The sequence below is a fragment of the Lotus japonicus genome, chromosome 1 (assembly GCF_012489685.1).
Source record: "Lotus japonicus ecotype B-129 chromosome 1, LjGifu_v1.2".
NCBI lineage: Eukaryota > Viridiplantae > Streptophyta > Magnoliopsida > Fabales > Fabaceae > Lotus > Lotus japonicus.
This window is the reverse complement of record NC_080041.1, coordinates 1,960,494-1,978,312: the sequence shown is the minus strand read 5'-3', so window position 1 is coordinate 1,978,312 and position 17,819 is coordinate 1,960,494. Positions and strand designations below refer to the sequence as shown.

Sequence of the window (17,819 nt, the reverse complement as noted above, 5' to 3'; positions counted from 1 at the left end):
CTTAATGCAAGCATAGGCGACCTCGATTCACATTTTCACATAATCCATGTTTTGACTTTTCATTTAAAATAAAAATATAGGACTAACAAATATGATTAATGATGTGATATTAAAAAACAAATATTGAGTTCAAAAAAAAAATGTTAAGATTTTCTTTTAATAAATGTGAAGATAAAAAATTGGGGTGAATTATATTGTATGTAAATGAATTAAAGTTACTATTTTTATATGTAAAATATAATAGAAATCTTTATAATTTTGGGACATCCATAGCATGAAGAGATAAGATTTTATTTTTTATGTTACCTAATTCTTTTCCAGTCTAGCTATTTGGACATACATGAGCGAAATTTAATTAATGGTGGTGACTAGCATGAAAGTGTGGTTGGATTGTTCATGGTGAAAGATCAGATATTTAGTGCTAATTCAATCTGAAAGACACTTTTCAACTATATAAAATTACAGATTTAACCTTAAATTAATTTGAATTTTCAATTACTTTTTAAAATCACCACTTTCACTAAAACCATACCCATATACCAACCGCAGAAGAAGCTAAAATCTGAAGTTCATTGCAGCAATCCTCAGTTTCTGGAATACGCCAATACCCACATCCCTCTCTTGCTACCCAGATCCCTCTCTAAAGTAGAACGGATCTGAATCAACACAGTGGCTGATCTTCAACCTTTAATTGGTTCCATCCAAACATTCATTGGAAGACCCTAGAAGAATTTTTCAAGAACAATTTTTATGGAATCATTCATGAATCATGAGCAAGATGATAATTTTAGGTATAATTAATCATGTCTACCTCTAAGGGCACATATTTTTGATAACGTGTTCAATGACATAATCCTCAATTTGGGTTTTGTAAATCATCGCCCACGCCTGAGTTGTTTCATTGCATAGTTTCAATTATTAAGTAGAGTTGTGTTATGTAGATATATATATAGTTATATTCAACTAAAGAAAGAAAAAAATCTGCAGTGAAAAGGGTGATGATGGTTGGGTCAGCATGGTGGTGGCGGCTGGGAAAGGGTTTGGCGGTGGGGGAAAGAGGGAGGTGGTGGGAGAAGGGTTAGGTGGGGATATTTTGGTAATTCTAATTATTAGTTTTTATTTTATTTTCTCAACGGGTCACTACCACCTGCTATAGCAGGTAATTTTGCTCTTATTTTACTCTTTTCATGTGTGAAAGGACCTATCATACTCTTTCATCCTAAAAGCCACCTTAATTAATATATATTTTTGAAAATACATTTCGCAAATTAATTCTCAAAACTATTTTCGTCGATTAACGCATTTTCTAGCTATTTTTGAATGTTAAAAGGTTTTTATGTTGATTGAATGTCGAGAATGTGGGGCTAAAAATAATTTTCCTTCCATTTTTTATCACTCCAAATTAGGGTATATATGTATAGTGACATTCTATACATCTATCTCCATACAAGAGAAGAAGCTTAGAGAGATATGGGAGAAGAGGAGAGCCTTCCTCTGTTTGAGACAAAAGAAGCAAGATTTCAAGGAGTTTATAAGGTTTTTGCATCCACAATATTTGCAGGTATCACTCTGATATGGGCATATAGACTAATAAACATCCCTCAACAACAAGGGAGGTTGTGGTGGTGGGCTTGGATCACTCTTTTCATGTCCGAGCTAGCTTTTGGTTTCTACTGGATAATCACTCAGTCTGTTCGTTGGAGAATTTCCTATCAAAATCCTTTCAAACACAGGCTCTCACAAAGGTTAATTTATTTATACTTTTAATTCTCTTCATTAATTCACACACACACACACTCTATATGTATTTTAAACTCTACTATACATAAAAAAGACCACAAGAAACCTGTGAGATATTGCAGTTGGAAGTACATAATCACTTCTAGAAAGAAGCTAGCCAGAGGCTCCAAAGTTTAGCTTCAGAAGTTGTCCACAGTATGTCCAAAAAACTATGTATTAGAATTTGGAAGACTTAACTCAACCACAAAAAAAACTAGTTCAAGAGTTGAGGGTTGTTCTGCCATTTATAAAGGTTATCTATGTCATATCTCTAGCTAATGTGAGACTTCTAACACACCCCTCCAACCCATGTTTATCCAAGTCATGATTGTTGATTTGTTGACATGTTATATATGCATGTGCCTAGTGGTAAAAAAGAATAAGATTTTGGCAGATTAAACGTACAGATATGACAAAGAGAAGCTACCAGCAGTGGATATTTTTGTGTGCACAGCTGACCCAGCACTTGAACCTCCATCAATGGTGATTAACACTGTGTTGTCAGTGATGGCCTTCAATTATACTTCCAATAAATTGACTGTGTATGTCTCTGATGATGGAGGGTCAGAGATAACATTCTATGCTCTCTTCAAAGCTTCCATTTTCTCCAAACATTGGCTTCCATTCTGCACAAGATTCAATGTTGAACCCAGGTCACCCAAGGCATACTTCAATAATTGTAGTAGTAGTAATATTGACACGGCTGACACTGAGTATGGTCAAGCTTTGTTATTTATCAAGGTATGTAATTATTCAATAAAAGAAGTTTGCACTGAAGATGTACCAACCATTTTTTGTAAAACTATTCATGTCTCTTTTAAACAACAACTTAAGTTTTCAGGATTATTGATTCATGACATGGTGTCAGAATCTCTATGACCAACTAGTCTAAAATTCGATTATAATTGTCTCCATTATTCTAATAAAAAATTAAATTTCCACTTTTCATTTATTACCCAACAGTTTTTGGAGTATTCTTTCATAGAAAGTTTCATGATATTCCATTCAATATGCATATATATGGCAGAAGTTATACCAAGACATGAAAAGTGAGATCGAATCAGTAGTTGCAAGTGGCAAGATTCCAGAAAATGTTATGAATCAACATGAAGGGTTCCTAGAATGGAATCAGAAAACTACTAAACAGGACCACCAATCTATTGTGCAGGTATGAAAACCATTTTTATTATTTTCAGAAAAAAAAAAGAAGAATTTTATTGAACATTAATTGATCACCGTACTATCTTATTTTTTCTTTATATATCTTATTTTCGATAGAATGACGTATATATAATTTTCCAGATCATAATTGATGGAAAGGACACAAATGCTGTAGATGAAGATGGAATTCAATTGCCAACAATGGTATACATTGCAAGGGAGAAACGACCTAACTACCCTCACCACTTCAAAGCAGGAGCTATGAATGCATTGGTTAGCAATTAGCACTTACCAATCCTTCTAACACACTCATTGTTCTTTCTTTATTATTATTACCACATAAATTTAGGAGCGCTGATTTGTGTACACCATTATTATCACGATGGCAGCACTTGCGGTTTGTGGCAGTTTTTGCACTCCACAGACGACAGTGTAAAAAAACTCTGCAATTTGTGGCAGTCTGCACGTGTCGCCGGCGTGGAAAAAAATAACGACTTACATGAATTTTTTTCATAAATTTTATGTATTTAAATCTCATTAAACATAAAGTATTCGGCTTATAACATGTTTGGGTTAACCTTTCTTTCTTCATAATTAATTCTGAAACTTGTAAGCTACCCACCTGCAAACTTTTCTTAGAATTGATTCTGGTCTTACCAAGAATCAATTGTAGAAAGATTTCCGATACATTTGATCTAACATCACAAGTTCCTTTATGCAGATAAGAGTGTCATCAGAGATAAGCAACGCCCCTTTCATCCTCAACTTGGATTGTGACATGTACTCTAACAATGCAGATACAATTCAAGAAGCACTATGTTTCTTCTTGGATGAAACCAAAGGCAACGAGATAGCTTATGCGCAATTTCCTCAGAGCTATAATAATATCACTAAGAATGACCTTTATGCAAATTCCCATGTAGTATCCAATGAGGTGTGTAATAAAAATAATGTAATGACTTTTAGCCTCTCAACATCTATATAGTATGTTTGGTCAAGCGTTCCAAACTACAGAATCGCGTATACAAATCAAAAGCTTCTATGCAGAGTTTATAAAATACATGATTGTCGAATACAAGATTCTGCATGTTTGGAAATCCTTCTACAACTAACTCTAAAGTCAGAATCAATTCAGCAGACATGCTTTTATGAGTAGCTTCTGAGTGCCTTGATTCTGAGAAAAAAAAAAGATGATCCAACATGCTATCTCAAAAAGTTTTCAAATATGCACATAGGCTTCCTCATAAGAATGTACTAGGACTTGGTATTCGGTTTGATTTTTGTCATGTGCATATGAAGTTGGAGCTAGCTGGCATATGTGGACATGGAGCAGCACTATATTGTGGAACTGGGTGTTTCCATAGAAGAGAGAGTTTGTCAGGATCTCACTTGAGAGATTGCAGAGCAAAATGGGACATGAAGCCTAAAAGACAAGATCACAGAACAGTCAATGAATTGAATGAAGCATCCAGGGCTCTCGCCAGTTGCACCTATGAGCAAGGCACTTTATGGGGAAAGGAGGTTTGTATTTGTTTGTAGCTTTTCACCTCAGAAATTTCTAGTAGTTGGTATATAATGCTTATGAATTTTGCAGACGGGATTGGTATATGGTATTCCTGTGGAAGATATTGCTACTGGCCTTGTAATCTCATGCAGGGGTTGGAAATCAATCTATTACAATCCAAAAAGGAAGGCTTTCTTGGGTGTAGTTCCAACAACCTTAGGTGCTGTTCTTGTTCAGCATAAGAGGTGGTCTGAAGGCATGTTTCAGATTTTCTTCTCCAAGTATTGCCCTTTCATCTATGGGAATGGGAAGATAAACTTGGGTGTGCAAATGGGGTATTGTAATTACCTCTTATGGGCTCCCATGTCCCTGCCTACTCTGTGCTATGTCATTGTGCCTCCTATTTGCTTACTCTGTGGCATTCCATTGTTCCCACAGGTTGTCTCGCGCGGTTCATTTGACATAACGATTTGCACATAATATAAGACATGTTTACTCAGAAGCTAATAACATGTTTGGATAAACTTTTATTTGATCTAAATCAATTCTGAAACTCAAAAGCTACAAACAGAAGCTTCCTCCCAAAATTGTTTGACTCTAGAATCAATCATTGAAGTATTTAGAAACATGCACTGAGACTCAGCTTCTAACCAAAAGTGATTCTAGATCATTTAAATGTGGAACCAAACATGCTATTAATTTTCTTCCACTTACTCAACTCTACTTTATGTGTGTTTGCAGCTTTCAAGCCTATGGTTCCTTCCCTTTGCATATGCATTTGTTGCCACTAATGGGTATAGCTTATGTGAGTACTTGAATTGTGGGTCCACAGCAAAGGTTTGGTGGAACTTTCAAAGAATGAAACTCATAAAAAGGACCACCTCTTATCTCTTTGGATTCATTGACACAGTGACCAAGCAATTAGGACTATCACAAACTAACTTTGCCATCACAGATAAGGTGGTCACAGAGGAGGTTCAAAAGAGGTATGAGCAAGAGGTCATAGACTTTGGAGGCTCATCAATCATGTTAACCATATCAGCAACAGTGGCATTGTTGAACCTTTTTGGTCTCATTGGTGGAATTGTGAGGATTCTGATGGATTTGGAATTGAACAATTCAAGCCAATTGATGATGCAGATTCTTCTGAGTTCATTGATAGGAATGGTCAATTTACCAGTGTATGAGGCCCTTTTCATCCGCAGTGATAATGGCAGCATATCATCCTCAGTCATGCTCAAGTCCATTGTTTTGGCTTCATTGGTCTGTTGCCTAGTACCTCTAATCTGTTCGTCTAGCAAGGTTAAGGGGCAATCTTGAAATTGTGGTGCATTTGCGATATATATCTCTATTCATTCCTTTTGAATTCGGATTCCACGCACTCGGCGAATCCTGAATTCAATGAAGTCATAGAACTACAACTGTAGATCAAGATCCTATCTTTCAAATATAAAAGACAATTTTAAATGTATAATAATTTCTTTAAATTTGAGTCATCTAATCAAAATCTAACAGCCTGCACCGAATGCAGGATTCCTTAATGACTAACTTGATGCAATAAATGCATGCACTAGTTATCTTTGAAATACTTCATCTTTCAGGTATCTAAAAACATATATCTAAGTAGGATTTAAGATGCCAATTGTTCCGGTCTGGAACTATCAAGCAAGGGCTAAACAGTTTGAGAGCGATAGAAAACTGACAAAATGGGAAAATGTGTGAAAAGTTAGATCCCCCACCGCTTGGGTGGTGTCTGATATTTATAGCTTGGTTCTGACCCGCTTGGGATCATTGGTCGCCCGGCCCATTATGTGTACAAGTATTGCAAAGCCCACAATATTACAAAGTTAGTAAGCCCATATCAGTAATGCATATTTCCTAAGCCCTCGACGCTTATAGAATTAGTGCGCCCCCTAAGCCCATATCAGTACACCAATTCTCGATAATTTAGTTCATGTGTTATTTTATTTATAGCAAAAGTTAAACCTATGTTATCAAAGCTAGTATACTACCTCTAATAACAGAAGAAAACAAGAAGAAGCTATATTATGCTACCTTAAAGCAGTAGCATCTTTGACAAAGATAATTAGTGAACCACAAGAAGTAGAGGAGCTGAAAATTATGATCATTCAGAAACTCTTACAAGTATAACCCCATACTAGCCTATAGTTTGAGAATTTTGTCTCAACAGTAATAGAATGGTACCAGAAGACCATTTGTTTTGAAGCAAACTTCAAAATGGAAGAGGGGACCATACTCTTTGCTCTGGCAAGGTTTGTATAATTTAAATGACAAAATCATCCTCTATTATAATACATATGTGTCAATAACTTAATATTTTCTTTCCTCATACAAGTAAATGGAAGTTATGGAACCACAAATATTCTTTTTCCACAATAACCTTTTTTGATTTGTGAAAATTTTAATACATTCTTGCATAGAAAAAGCTTTGAAGAATTAAGCTAGTTAATATCATCTTTAAATCCAAGTATTGTAAAATGCTACTACTAAGCAATCATTGGTGGTCCTTGCATTTGTCATTTCCTTCTTACGTCTCTAACTTGGCCTCTTATTGTAATAGTTATCACAAGTTGGTGATAACACGCAAAGTTTTAATCTTTGAGAAACATGCAAATTTGTGTCCTCAGTGAAGGTGACCTTATAGCTGTGGAGAAAATGGTGTTGCAAGTTGTATTGGGTGGGTTTCTAGTTCTGATTAATTTTCCTATATACCAAGGCCTTTTCTTAAGGAAGGACAAGGGCGAATTGCCAGGCTCTGTTGCTGTTAAATCGACCGCACTAGCTTTGAGTATGTGTATTCTATTCAAAACATTTAACTGACTAAATTCAAGTAGTTGTTGTTTTTACCTTTTGGTTAGAAAAATAAAAATTCACAAGTACAATGTATTATTTTGCTGTTAACCTTTGAAAGGAAAACAATTGACTTAGTGTGAATATTAATTGAGTTTTTGTTTTTTTTTATAGGCAAATGTTAGTGGTTAGTTGTTAGTAATTACAAATGATCCTCCTCATGGTTCGAACCCTGGACCTCCATCTCCAACACCTATTTCTACCCTTAGCTCAACCAAGTGAGCTACCCCTCCCACCCGAATATTAATTGAGTTAATGTGAAAACAAATTCATTTTAATCTACAAGAAGAACTCTGTTCATTTTTTGTCTCCAAGTAAGTGCTAACCGTTAGCGTTGGCACCAACGAATATCCAAATATATGCTAGGGATGGAAATAGGCTGAGCTGAGTTAAGCCGAGTTTTTTAATATTTGAGTCTGATTTACTTCTTAAACTTTAGTCATGAGCTATGAGGTGCAGACACACATATCCGACATGTGTGAGAAGTGTCCAAGTAAAAAAAATAATTTTTTTCCAGCTCAGACTCAGATATTGAGCCGACGCACCTTGTAGTTGGACACATGTAAGGGACACTTGTAGTGTTCTTAAATTCTTTTATTTGAATCATATTTTCCGACAAAAAAAGAAGTCAAATCATACTTTAAATTTAATAGAGACTATGTTTTTCAATGATGATGATGGTCAAGAAGGAGGAGAAAACCACTAAATATATTAACTCTTTCTTTCATGGAGACAAACTGCTTAATTTGTAAAAACTAAAATGAGACTTCTTAATAAATTTTTTTTTGAAGCTCATTCACATAAGATTGAAGTTTTAAGTTTTTCATTGTAAAAAGATTAACTTGTATTTTAACTTTGGGAAGTTTATATATAAACCTTAACTTGTCTATGTTCTCTTAATTTTATGAAGATATTATCTTGTTGCAATTTGAAAAAAATATATAATTGTGTTCGCTCGTGTTCGTGTTCTACTTTTTGAATTTTAGTTGTGACCGCCCGTGTTAGTGTTCCGTGTCCGTGCTTCATACGGCAAGAGTCTCATCGCTAGTCTAGCACGGAGAAGGTTTGAGGTTGAGTATGGACTACTTCTCAAACTTAAGGCATGTGTTTGAAATGTTAGCTTGATATAGACATTATTCAAGGGTGAATGGTCACTTTCGTCCCTAAAGTTATAGGCGTCAGGCATTTTAGTCCCTATTCTATGGAAATGTCGCCCGTAGTCCCTAATGTTGCAAAACGTCAATCACGTTAGTCCTTAAGTTCAATTCCGTCAGTGAACATTAACGGGAAGACTGATTTGGCACGTTAAGTGCCCCCGTGGACTTTCCACGTGGATTTGAATATCGAGAATTTTTTTGGAAAAACTTAGAAACTTCAATTTAGTCCCCAAGCCAAAATCCACAAATCAATTAACATTAAAAGACATAAATTAACATTAAATGGTCCCTTTGATCAATGTATCAAGCTCCTCATCTCCCCTGATAGTAATCTCTAATCTGCCTTCACCTTTATCTTCTCATCTTCACATCTTCATCATTAAAAACCCAGAAGAAATAATCCATAAACCCACAAAAATCAACCACCCACAACCCAGATTAACATCAGACCTCCATGGTAGCCCCAACCCATCAACAACATAGCCGCACCGCCAGATCTGGCAACCACCGTTCCACCTCCAACACCACTGTCTTCTTCTCTCTCTCACAACTACCACCAAATCTTCCATTAGTGAAAAGCTTTACCTGGCAAGTTGAAGCTTGAAGCTTGATTACCACCGATCACCAACCCTCCCCTCAACCTCCTTCCCTTCCACCGGTTTCCATCACCACCTTCATATCCCATCGAACCCACCACCACCACCATCGCCCCCAACCCCTCAAAAACCCAGAAACCCACCCTCACCGATCAAAATCCCATCGCAACACACCCTCACCATCGCCCCCAACCAAAGCCTCATCTTCAAACCCCCAAATACAACAACCAACCCACAAAATCATACACCCCAAAATCCAGTACAATCAGAACAAGATTAAGAACAGGAGAAAGAGACCCACCAAATCCCAACAACCCAGAAGCCCTCACCCACACACCACAACAGGAGAAAGAGAGAAGAAGTTAGAGTGGAAAAATTTCCTTGTTACATGCATCGACTCAGAGATGGAAAGGGATGAGCAGAGGCGAAGAAAATTGAGGCAGATCTAGCGATGGAGATGGAACCAAGAACCCTAATTTGATTTCTATGAGATCGAACAATGAAATCCCGTTCTGGGTTTTCCTCCAGAATCAAAAACCCGGAAACCCAGAAGAAGAAACCCACACTCATTCACACTTATCATTACTTGTCTGCAGCATGGTGATTGTTCCCTTTCTTCATCAGACCAACCTATAATCGCAAGCACCACACCTAGAGCAAGAAACCCAGAATCGCAAGCACCAAACCCATAGCAAGAAAACCCAGAATTGCATCTTCCCAAACCCAGAATCCACATGTTCAAAGACCGAAACCTAGAATCCCATGTTCCCAATTTAATCATGGTAGAACCAGAAGACAACCTTCAAGCCTCACAGATCGGAGAAGCAGAGAACCATGCGAGAGAAAGCCAGATTGCGAGCCCTTCTTCGCCTCTGAAGCAACCACCGCCAGCCATCTTCAACCCAGATCGAGAGTGGACGAAGGAATCGAGAGCGAGAACCAGCCATCGAGAAGGTGTCAGCGATCCAGAGGAGAAGTGGTGGTGGCACGGCCTGTTGTGGTGGTGTTGTGATGAAGAGAAAGAAGAAGAAGAAGAATGGTTTGGATTATTGAAGAAGAATGGTTGAAGAAGAAGGGCTGGGTGGTACGGTTTGTTATGTTTTTCGTTTTTTTAGTAATTTGTTTAGATTAATTAGGGTTATTTTTTGTTTTTGATTATTTTGATTTTTAATTATTTGTTTTTAGTTATTTTGCTTTTTGTTTAAGTATTTGTTTTTAATTATTTTGGGGATTTGGTCAGGGACTGAATTGATGTTTTTTAAGTTTTTCAAAAAAAAAATTCAATGTTTAAATCCACGTGGAAATTCCACAGGGCACTTAACGTGCCAAATCAGCCTTCCCGTTAACGTTCACTGACGGAATTGAACCCAGGGACTAATGTGATTGACGTTTTGCAACATTAAGGACTACGGGCAACATTTCCATAGAATAGGGACTAAAATGCCCGACGCCTGTAACTTTAGGGACGAAAGTGACCATTCACCCCATTATTCAAGGACTGGTCCATCTTTTCAATATATTACGTGACAAAATCAAATATCAGCATACAATTTAATGCTGCTACGAAACTTATCAATAACTGGTGGACCTTAGTGCAATAGCCATCGCAAATTGGTGTATGAACTCAATCGCTTCACAAGAGCCAGAGGAAGTTTTTTGAACTCAATCAGCATAGATTTTAAAAGTTTTTTGAATGAACACTCAAATGCAGATAACAGCTGAAGGAAAATAGAAGACAGAATAGATGATACAATGGGAAGAAGTGAATATCTTTCATTGTTTGAGAATACAAGAGCCAGAGGAAGACTCATTAACAGGCTATTTGTTATCTCTTTGTTTGTGGCTACATGTTTCATCTGGGTTTATAGATTAAGCTACATACCCAAAAATGGTGAAGGTGGGAAATGGGCATGGCTTGGTTTGCTTGGAGCAGAACTATGGTTCTGCCTCAACTGGCTCTTTCATCAAGCCGTCTGCTGGAACCCGGTGTACAGAAAAAATTTCAAGAATAGGCTCTCTCAAAGGTTAAAGTTGTACTTGTACTTCATTTGTTCACTTAGATTTCAAGCTTTGTAATAAGACCTAACTGTCGCGAACCGGCTGTCCACATGTGTTTGGATTTCCATTACATTCACTTAAAAGCACTTGGATTCCAATCTATTGTGAGATATAAATTTCCATTAAAAGTGCTTTTAAGCTTTGCTAATGGAATCAGTTAAGTGAACTAATAATTATCCCGAAAGTTTAAACTGTTAGGTTAGGTGAAGGAAGACAAATGAATGACTTCATGTTGTATTTCTAACACTAACTAGTAAAAGTTGCACTCCTAATATAGAATTATAGATGACTGACTATATACATATATATGTAAAGTGTTCGTTTTAATTTGTAATTTGTAATAGATATGAGAGTACGTTGCCGGGAGTGGATGTCTTTGTGTGCACTGCAGACCCTGATATTGAGCCACCATTGATGGTGATGAATACAGTGTTATCAGTTATGGCTTATGACTATCCAGCTGAGAAGCTCAGTGTGTATCTCTCGGATGATGCTGGGTCAGACATCACTTTCTATGCTCTTTTAGAGGCGTCCAACTTTGCTAAGCATTGGGTGCCATTCTGCAAGAGATTCAAAGTGGAACCAAGGTCACCTGCTGCTTATTTTAAGTCAGCAACTTATCCAAGAGACCATGTTCATGCCAAAGACTTGGTAGCCATCAAGGTATACTAATTAACTACTTCTTTTATGACTAAGTTTTGGGTGAGGGAGGCTCTACTAAATTCAGGACACAGAGTGAAGCTAGAAAAGAATTTATACTGAGATTGCATATTAGTTGTCTATTTCCTTCTTACAATGTTTGTCTCCATATTATGTTGCAGGAATTATACGAAGATATGAAAAGGCGAATTGAAGATGCAGCCAAGTTTGGAAGAGTACCAAGCAAAGCACGCTCTATGCATAATGGGTTTTCTCAGTGGGATTCCTATGCTTCTCGACGTGACCATGACACAATCTTACAAGTATTACTCTCATTCTTTACATAAGTATTACTCTCATTCTATGCACGATAGATTCAAATAGTTAAACAAGTTTTCTTTAAATGTTCCTATTAAAAAAATTTGTCCTATAGTTCTTTAGAAATGTGTCACTCTTGTCTCAATTCTGTGCATGAGTTTTGTGATCATCCCATTTACCTGATATAACACCTATGTTCATGTGCTTTGATTTTACTAACAGATAGTACTCCATAAAATGGACCCGCATAAGTCAAAAGATGTAGATGGCTTTATTTTGCCAACTTTGGTGTATTTGGCTCGTGAGAAAAGACCCCAATATCACCACAACTTCAAAGCTGGATCTATAAATTCTTTGGTAGTGTATCTAAAACTCTTCTTTCATAGAGCTTTACTAGTGCAAAAAACACGGTGTCTATGCTGTCTATCTAAGTGTATGAGTAGTAGCGTTGCCCTTTTTGAAATATATGTCTATCAATGTGTAATGAATATCAATGCAGATAAGAGTGTCTTCAAAGATTAGCAATGGAAAAATCATTCTGAGTTTAGACTGTGACATGTACTCAAACAGCTCCCAATCAGTGAGAGATGCTCTTTGTTTTTTGATGGATGAAGAGAAAGGCCATGAAGTTGCTTTTGTTCAGTTTCCACAAAGTTTTGAGAATCTTACTAAGAATGATTTATACAGCAGTGCTATGATGATACACATGGAGGTGAGTTGATACTGATTGAATCCAAAGTTGTACAAAGATTATTTTCTCTCCCCTCTAATGGTAGTAGATTTTCTTGAAGTATGCATGTTTTACTGATTACTCAGCTGTCATTAATTTCTTTACTACCACATAAATAACAGTATGATATCTTGAGCATTATAATATTTTTTAAAATAATAATTTCACATGCATATGAAGGTGGAATTTCCCGGTCTAGACAGTTGTGGTGGCCCTTTGTATATTGGAACTTGCTGTTTTCTTAGGAGAGACGCTCTATGTGGGAAGAAGTTCAGTGATCAATACAAGAATGATTGGAGCGATGAAGAGAATGAATCTTTTATAGAAGTGAAGTTGCATGAACTGGAAGCAAAAGCAAAGGCTGTAGCAAGCTGCATCTATGAGGAAAACACTCTATGGGGGGAAAAGGTGACTTAGTACCGTCACCCCTTTCAAATTATAAACACCCCCACTCCTCACTATGGAAATGAATTCTATGCAGTCTATGCATTTAAGGAATCTCAGTCATTAGATGAAAATCAGACGACTCAAATTCTGATAACATGTTTTACATATGATTTATTATACTGAAATCAGAACCGTCTGATTTTCACTCTATAGCTGAAGTAGTGAAGTCCCTTAACTGCAATGATTGCACCAAAAGTTGACAGCAGCCAAGCCGGATCCGTCCACTAGTTTTATGAGTGATGTGAAATGATTAGTTATTTAGTTTTGACTGTATAATTTCTTTCATTGTAGATGGGAGCAAGATATAAGTGTCTTGTAGAGGATGTGATAACAGGGTTGTCAATACAGTTGCAAGGATGGAAATCAGTGTACTACAACCCACCAAGGAAGGCTTTCTTTGGTTTAGCTCCAACCACCTTGCTTCAAACACTTATTCAGCAAAAGAGATGGGCTGAAGGCGAGTTACAAATATTTCTTTCCAAGTACAATGCATTGTGGTACGGCCATGGAAAGATCAGTTTTCGCCTCCGAATGGGATATTGCCTCTATAACTTATGGGCAACAACCAGTTTGCCAAAGCTATATTACTCCATGATCCCTTCACTTTATCTCCTTAAAGGCATCCCCTTGTTTCCTAAGGTAAAAATAATACCCCTTATCCTAAGAGGACCAGAAGTGCTTTGCAACACTTTCTTCCCCAAATAAGGGCTTATTCATAAGCTTATTTTTGAAACTGGTGGAAATAAGCTCAAAAGAGCTCAGTATAAGTGTTTACTCATAAAATCATCAGACGCTTATCAAAATAAGTTCAAAAGAGCTTATACATAGGTTATAAACTATTTTCATAAACTTCACCAAACATCTGCATAAATTCTATAAGACAAATTCAAATAACCTTTTTCAAATGCATTCTTGCAACAATAAGGCTTAGTTATTGTTGCTATATCAAGTTCCTTATATTTTCATTTAGTGATTTCTAGATGTGATTTATTTGTTGTATGATTTGAATAATATATCAAAGTGGAAAATATTTTTAAGGAAACATGAAAATTTTACCTATACCAAAGATAGGTACCTTTTGAAGGAAATAAGGGAGATAGAACGAGAAGGAGAACACTCAAACAATCTATGAAACTGACTTGATATAGATTTCTTGACTTAATAGCAAATGGACTAGTACATGAGTATTTATAGAGATGCATATGACACCTATAGAGCCATATGACACCTCTTGATACGATGGACATATTTCAAACAATACAACTCTTACAAAATATAAGGTAGAAAATCAAAGATACATGCATAGGAAAAATACTATGAATACATGAACCAAATGAATCAAGTTTAATTATTGGATCCCCTAAATTCCACCAATATAATTGTTCCACTAAAAATCAATTTTCTGTTAACATCTTTGAAGGGCCAGTAAGAATGCATGTAACATATTGTGTTCAATTATGGCTTTAACAGATGTCTAGCCCATGGTTCATACCTTTCGCATATGTACTACTCGGGGGAGGTGCTTCCAGCTTGATTGAGGTTCTTAGCTGTGGAGGCACAGTCCAAGGTTGGTGGAATGACCTAAGGATGTGGCTCTACAGGGGAACAAGCTCTTACCTATTTGCTTTTATAGACACAGTCTTGAAGTACTTTGGACGTTCAGATTCACCCTTTCAAGTCACAGATAAGATCATAGAAGATGATGTTTCCCAACGTTACCAGAAAGAAATTATGGAGTTCGGAACTTCCTCTCCATTTTTTGTTATACTAGCAACGCTGGCATTGCTGAATTTGTGTTGTTTGCTTGGTTTTTTAATGGAGTTGGTCATCAGCGAAACTATGGAGAAAATGGTGTTGCAAGGTGTATTGTGTGGGTTTCTAGTTCTCATTAATTTTCCTATATACCAAGGCCTTTTCTTAAGGAAGGACAAGGGAAAATTGCCTGGCTCTGTTGCTATTAAATCTACAGCATTAGTTCTGAGTACATGTGTTCTCTTCAAAAATATTACCTGACTAAATTATAGTAGTTTCTGCTTTTACCTTTTAGTTAGAAAATATAAATTCACAATTACCATGTATTATTTTGCTGTAATGTTTAATTTTCAGAGGAAAGGATGGAAATAGGTTGGGCTGAGCTGGGTTTTTTAATATTTGTTCCAAGATTACTTCTTAAACTTAAGGCATGAGTCTGATAAATTAGTATGCTGTAAGCCACTATTCAAGGACTATTCTTTGTCCTTTTGAAAAGTCTAGCAATTTGAAAGTCTTTAAAATCTTAAAGTATTTAAATAAATTATAAGTCTATCTTCAGAGACAAGCTCATTTTATAGGAGCTTCCTCCCCACCTAATAATACCAAATATTTACAAAATGGAAGTGAAGCAAGTCATATATCAAATAAGTTGTGTGTAGGCAACCAAATGAGTGGGAAAAAATCAGCTCATAAAATAATACTTGTTTAACAGTATAAGGGTTAAGGAATACGATGCAACAAGCAAAACTATAGCCCAAAGAGCAAAACAAGGCAAAAAAGGAAGCAACATTTGCTCCTAATATTAAACCACAATATTGATGGAATACATACAAGTAATAATCTATTGTTTTCTTTACCCTCCCTCATTGCAACTCACTTTTACAGCACATACATTCAACTCCAGCAGAAATCATTTATGGATCTACAGTTCCTATCCCTGAGAAGACACTGGGAGCTAGTTACACATAAATCTGGTGCTACGTTCAAAAATATACACAAAGGAGAAGCCATTGCTATGATTCCGCAGGAGGACTTTGAACGCAGCAAAACCAACTTTTCTGAAAATAGATTTATATTTTCATGAGGGAAAGGTAAATATGTAAAGCCCATTAAATAGTCCAAGTACTCAACATCTATTGAACGGTTCCATTATGTTTACGACAATCTGATCTCTATCAATATCAAAAGCAATAAGATGAAATTGGGAAAATTCCCCTACCCTACTCTGCTACCCAGCAAGGAAAAAGAAAAGGATAGAAGGCTAATTCACCACCAACAGACATCCAGATACAAACTTACTGAATGAAAAAAAATACAAGGGATGCATATATTTCATTAATTTTGAACGCAAAAGACTGTCTCAGCAAAGTGGGGGTGGGTGATTGATTGGCTGAGATTGTAAGTTGTAACCTAAATTATTGTTTCAGGCTATGTTTAGATACCCCCGTTAGCACTCACTTCGACACAAAAAGTGAATGAAACTCTTCTTAGAGATTGGAATGAAAGTTTGTTCACACTTAACTGGTATCCAAAGATACACTAAATTGGTCTTGGATCAAGTTGCACTTTTAATCTTGGCCTGTTTTAGAATCATATATGTTTACGATTTAGGTCACTCAAACTGCAATCCTATTGTTTCTCACTTACATAAAAGTACCCCCACATAAAAAAATTGCACATACACACACATAGTCACAAACACATAGAAAAATGTACATATTATATATATATATATATAAAATATCAGAATTAGCATCCATGCAAATGTTTAATCAAGAAGGCCTTACACTCTGAGTTTTGCCATGATCTAATGGAGGCCTGGTATGAGAATCCACCTTCCCTGGTGAATCAGGCTTGCCTCCTGTCTTTTTCTCATCCCTAGCTTTGTTAAAAATCACCGTGTAACCTTCAGCAGAAGCTGGATCATTGACATCCCATTCACCAAACTTGGGTAGTGGCCGATCCTTATCCTGTGGGATAATAAAATCAGATAAGTCAATGCAAACTCATCATCATCATCATCATGCTTATGAATCATGAACTTGAATAAAGTGTTATCAAAGAAATGATCAATTATATCAACAGCTTTCCATGAATTTGCAACTGATCATACTACTTCCTATTGACCAATTAAATTCATGCAATGATCATATTACCATAATCATAATCACTATGAAGAGCCATTCATGGACATGACAAGAGTAAAAACTAAAAAGGTAAATGAATTATAAGAAATTAAGTGGCACCGATGATGAGAAAAATATGAAGAGAAAGAAAAGCAGAGACAACGTACCGACGACATGAATGGAGGAAAGGAAGATTTTCCTGGAAAAGAAAATAAGTGGGAAAGGAAAGGAAAAAGGAGAGAATTTGAGAGGTGGAAGAAGGAAAAGGTGTGTTTTTACTTTGGCTTAATTGCACTTTTGGTCCCCCAACTTTGGCCTTCCTGTGAAAATCATCCTCAAACTTCAAAATTAGCAAAAAACGTCCCTAACGTTTACACCCGGTTGCAAAATTGGTTTTCCGTCTAACTTCCGTCAAAAATCTAACAGATTGCTGACGTGGTATTATTTAATAATATTTTAATTGAAAAATATTAATAATTTAATTAAGAAATATAATTTTTTATTTTTGGGACTAGTGACGGAGATAATCCGTCACAATTCAACCTCAACCCCCCTACCGCTCCCTCTCATCCAACTCCAACCACAACCTAACATTCATCTTCTTGGTTTGGTGCATAAATGTTTTCTGCAATTCTCCTTCCATTGCAGAATGTTGCTTTCTGCAATCATTAAAAAAAAAAA

General features: G+C 36.3%; 3 protein-coding genes across 4 annotated transcripts; 2 read left to right on the top strand and 1 right to left on the bottom strand.

The window, feature by feature from the left end:
* The first annotated feature begins 1,405 nt into the window (after positions 1-1,405).
* Positions 1,406-5,940, top strand: LOC130732982 (cellulose synthase-like protein E6). The gene is made up of 8 exons (XM_057585007.1): positions 1,406-1,745; positions 2,187-2,520; positions 2,807-2,947; positions 3,082-3,213; positions 3,662-3,874; positions 4,240-4,461; positions 4,535-4,882; positions 5,186-5,940. The coding sequence occupies exons 1-8, from the start codon at positions 1,471-1,473 to the stop codon at positions 5,762-5,764; spliced, it is 2,244 nt and encodes a 747-aa protein (XP_057440990.1). The 5' UTR covers positions 1,406-1,470; the 3' UTR covers positions 5,765-5,940.
* On the bottom strand, positions 2,267-17,420 carry LOC130732985 (protein NOI4-like). 2 transcript variants are annotated; one of them, XM_057585009.1, is made up of 3 exons: positions 17,306-17,420; positions 16,800-16,982; positions 2,267-2,405 (listed from the first exon to the last, which is right to left on the bottom strand). In XM_057585009.1, exons 1-3 carry the CDS (start codon positions 17,312-17,314, stop codon positions 2,358-2,360), a joined length of 240 nt encoding a protein of 79 aa, XP_057440992.1. In that variant the 5' UTR covers positions 17,315-17,420; the 3' UTR covers positions 2,267-2,357. The 2 variants fall into 2 exon arrangements, with proteins under 2 accessions (XP_057440992.1, XP_057440993.1); XM_057585010.1 differs by lacking the exon at positions 2,267-2,405 and adding an exon at positions 15,681-16,070.
* Positions 10,630-15,394, top strand: LOC130732983 (cellulose synthase-like protein E1). The gene is made up of 8 exons (XM_057585008.1): positions 10,630-11,092; positions 11,471-11,789; positions 11,948-12,088; positions 12,306-12,440; positions 12,583-12,795; positions 12,994-13,221; positions 13,552-13,899; positions 14,731-15,394. Exons 1-8 carry the CDS (start codon positions 10,821-10,823, stop codon positions 15,271-15,273), a joined length of 2,199 nt encoding a protein of 732 aa, XP_057440991.1. The 5' UTR covers positions 10,630-10,820; the 3' UTR covers positions 15,274-15,394.
* Positions 17,421-17,819: the final 399 nt, after the last annotated feature.

Excerpts from the sequence above, each read along its gene's own strand:
- LOC130732982 (XM_057585007.1), top strand. The coding sequence starts at position 1,471 with ATGGGAGAAGAGGAGAGCCTTCCTCTGTTTGAGACAAAAGAAGCAAGA. Across the intron at positions 4,462-4,534 it reads GCACTTTATGGGGAAAGGAG|ACGGGATTGGTATATGGTAT; the intron begins GTTTGTATTTGT and ends TGAATTTTGCAG. Across the intron at positions 4,883-5,185 it reads GCATTCCATTGTTCCCACAG|CTTTCAAGCCTATGGTTCCT; the intron begins GTTGTCTCGCGC and ends GTGTGTTTGCAG.
- LOC130732983 (XM_057585008.1), top strand. The coding sequence starts at position 10,821 with ATGGGAAGAAGTGAATATCTTTCATTGTTTGAGAATACAAGAGCCAGA. Across the intron at positions 13,222-13,551 it reads ACACTCTATGGGGGGAAAAG|ATGGGAGCAAGATATAAGTG; the intron begins GTGACTTAGTAC and ends CTTTCATTGTAG. Across the intron at positions 13,900-14,730 it reads GCATCCCCTTGTTTCCTAAG|ATGTCTAGCCCATGGTTCAT; the intron begins GTAAAAATAATA and ends TGGCTTTAACAG.
- LOC130732985 (XM_057585009.1), bottom strand. Across the intron at positions 2,406-16,799 it reads ATCATGGCAAAACTCAGAGT|AATGGAAGCCAATGTTTGGA; the intron begins GTAAGGCCTTCT and ends AATCTTGTGCAG.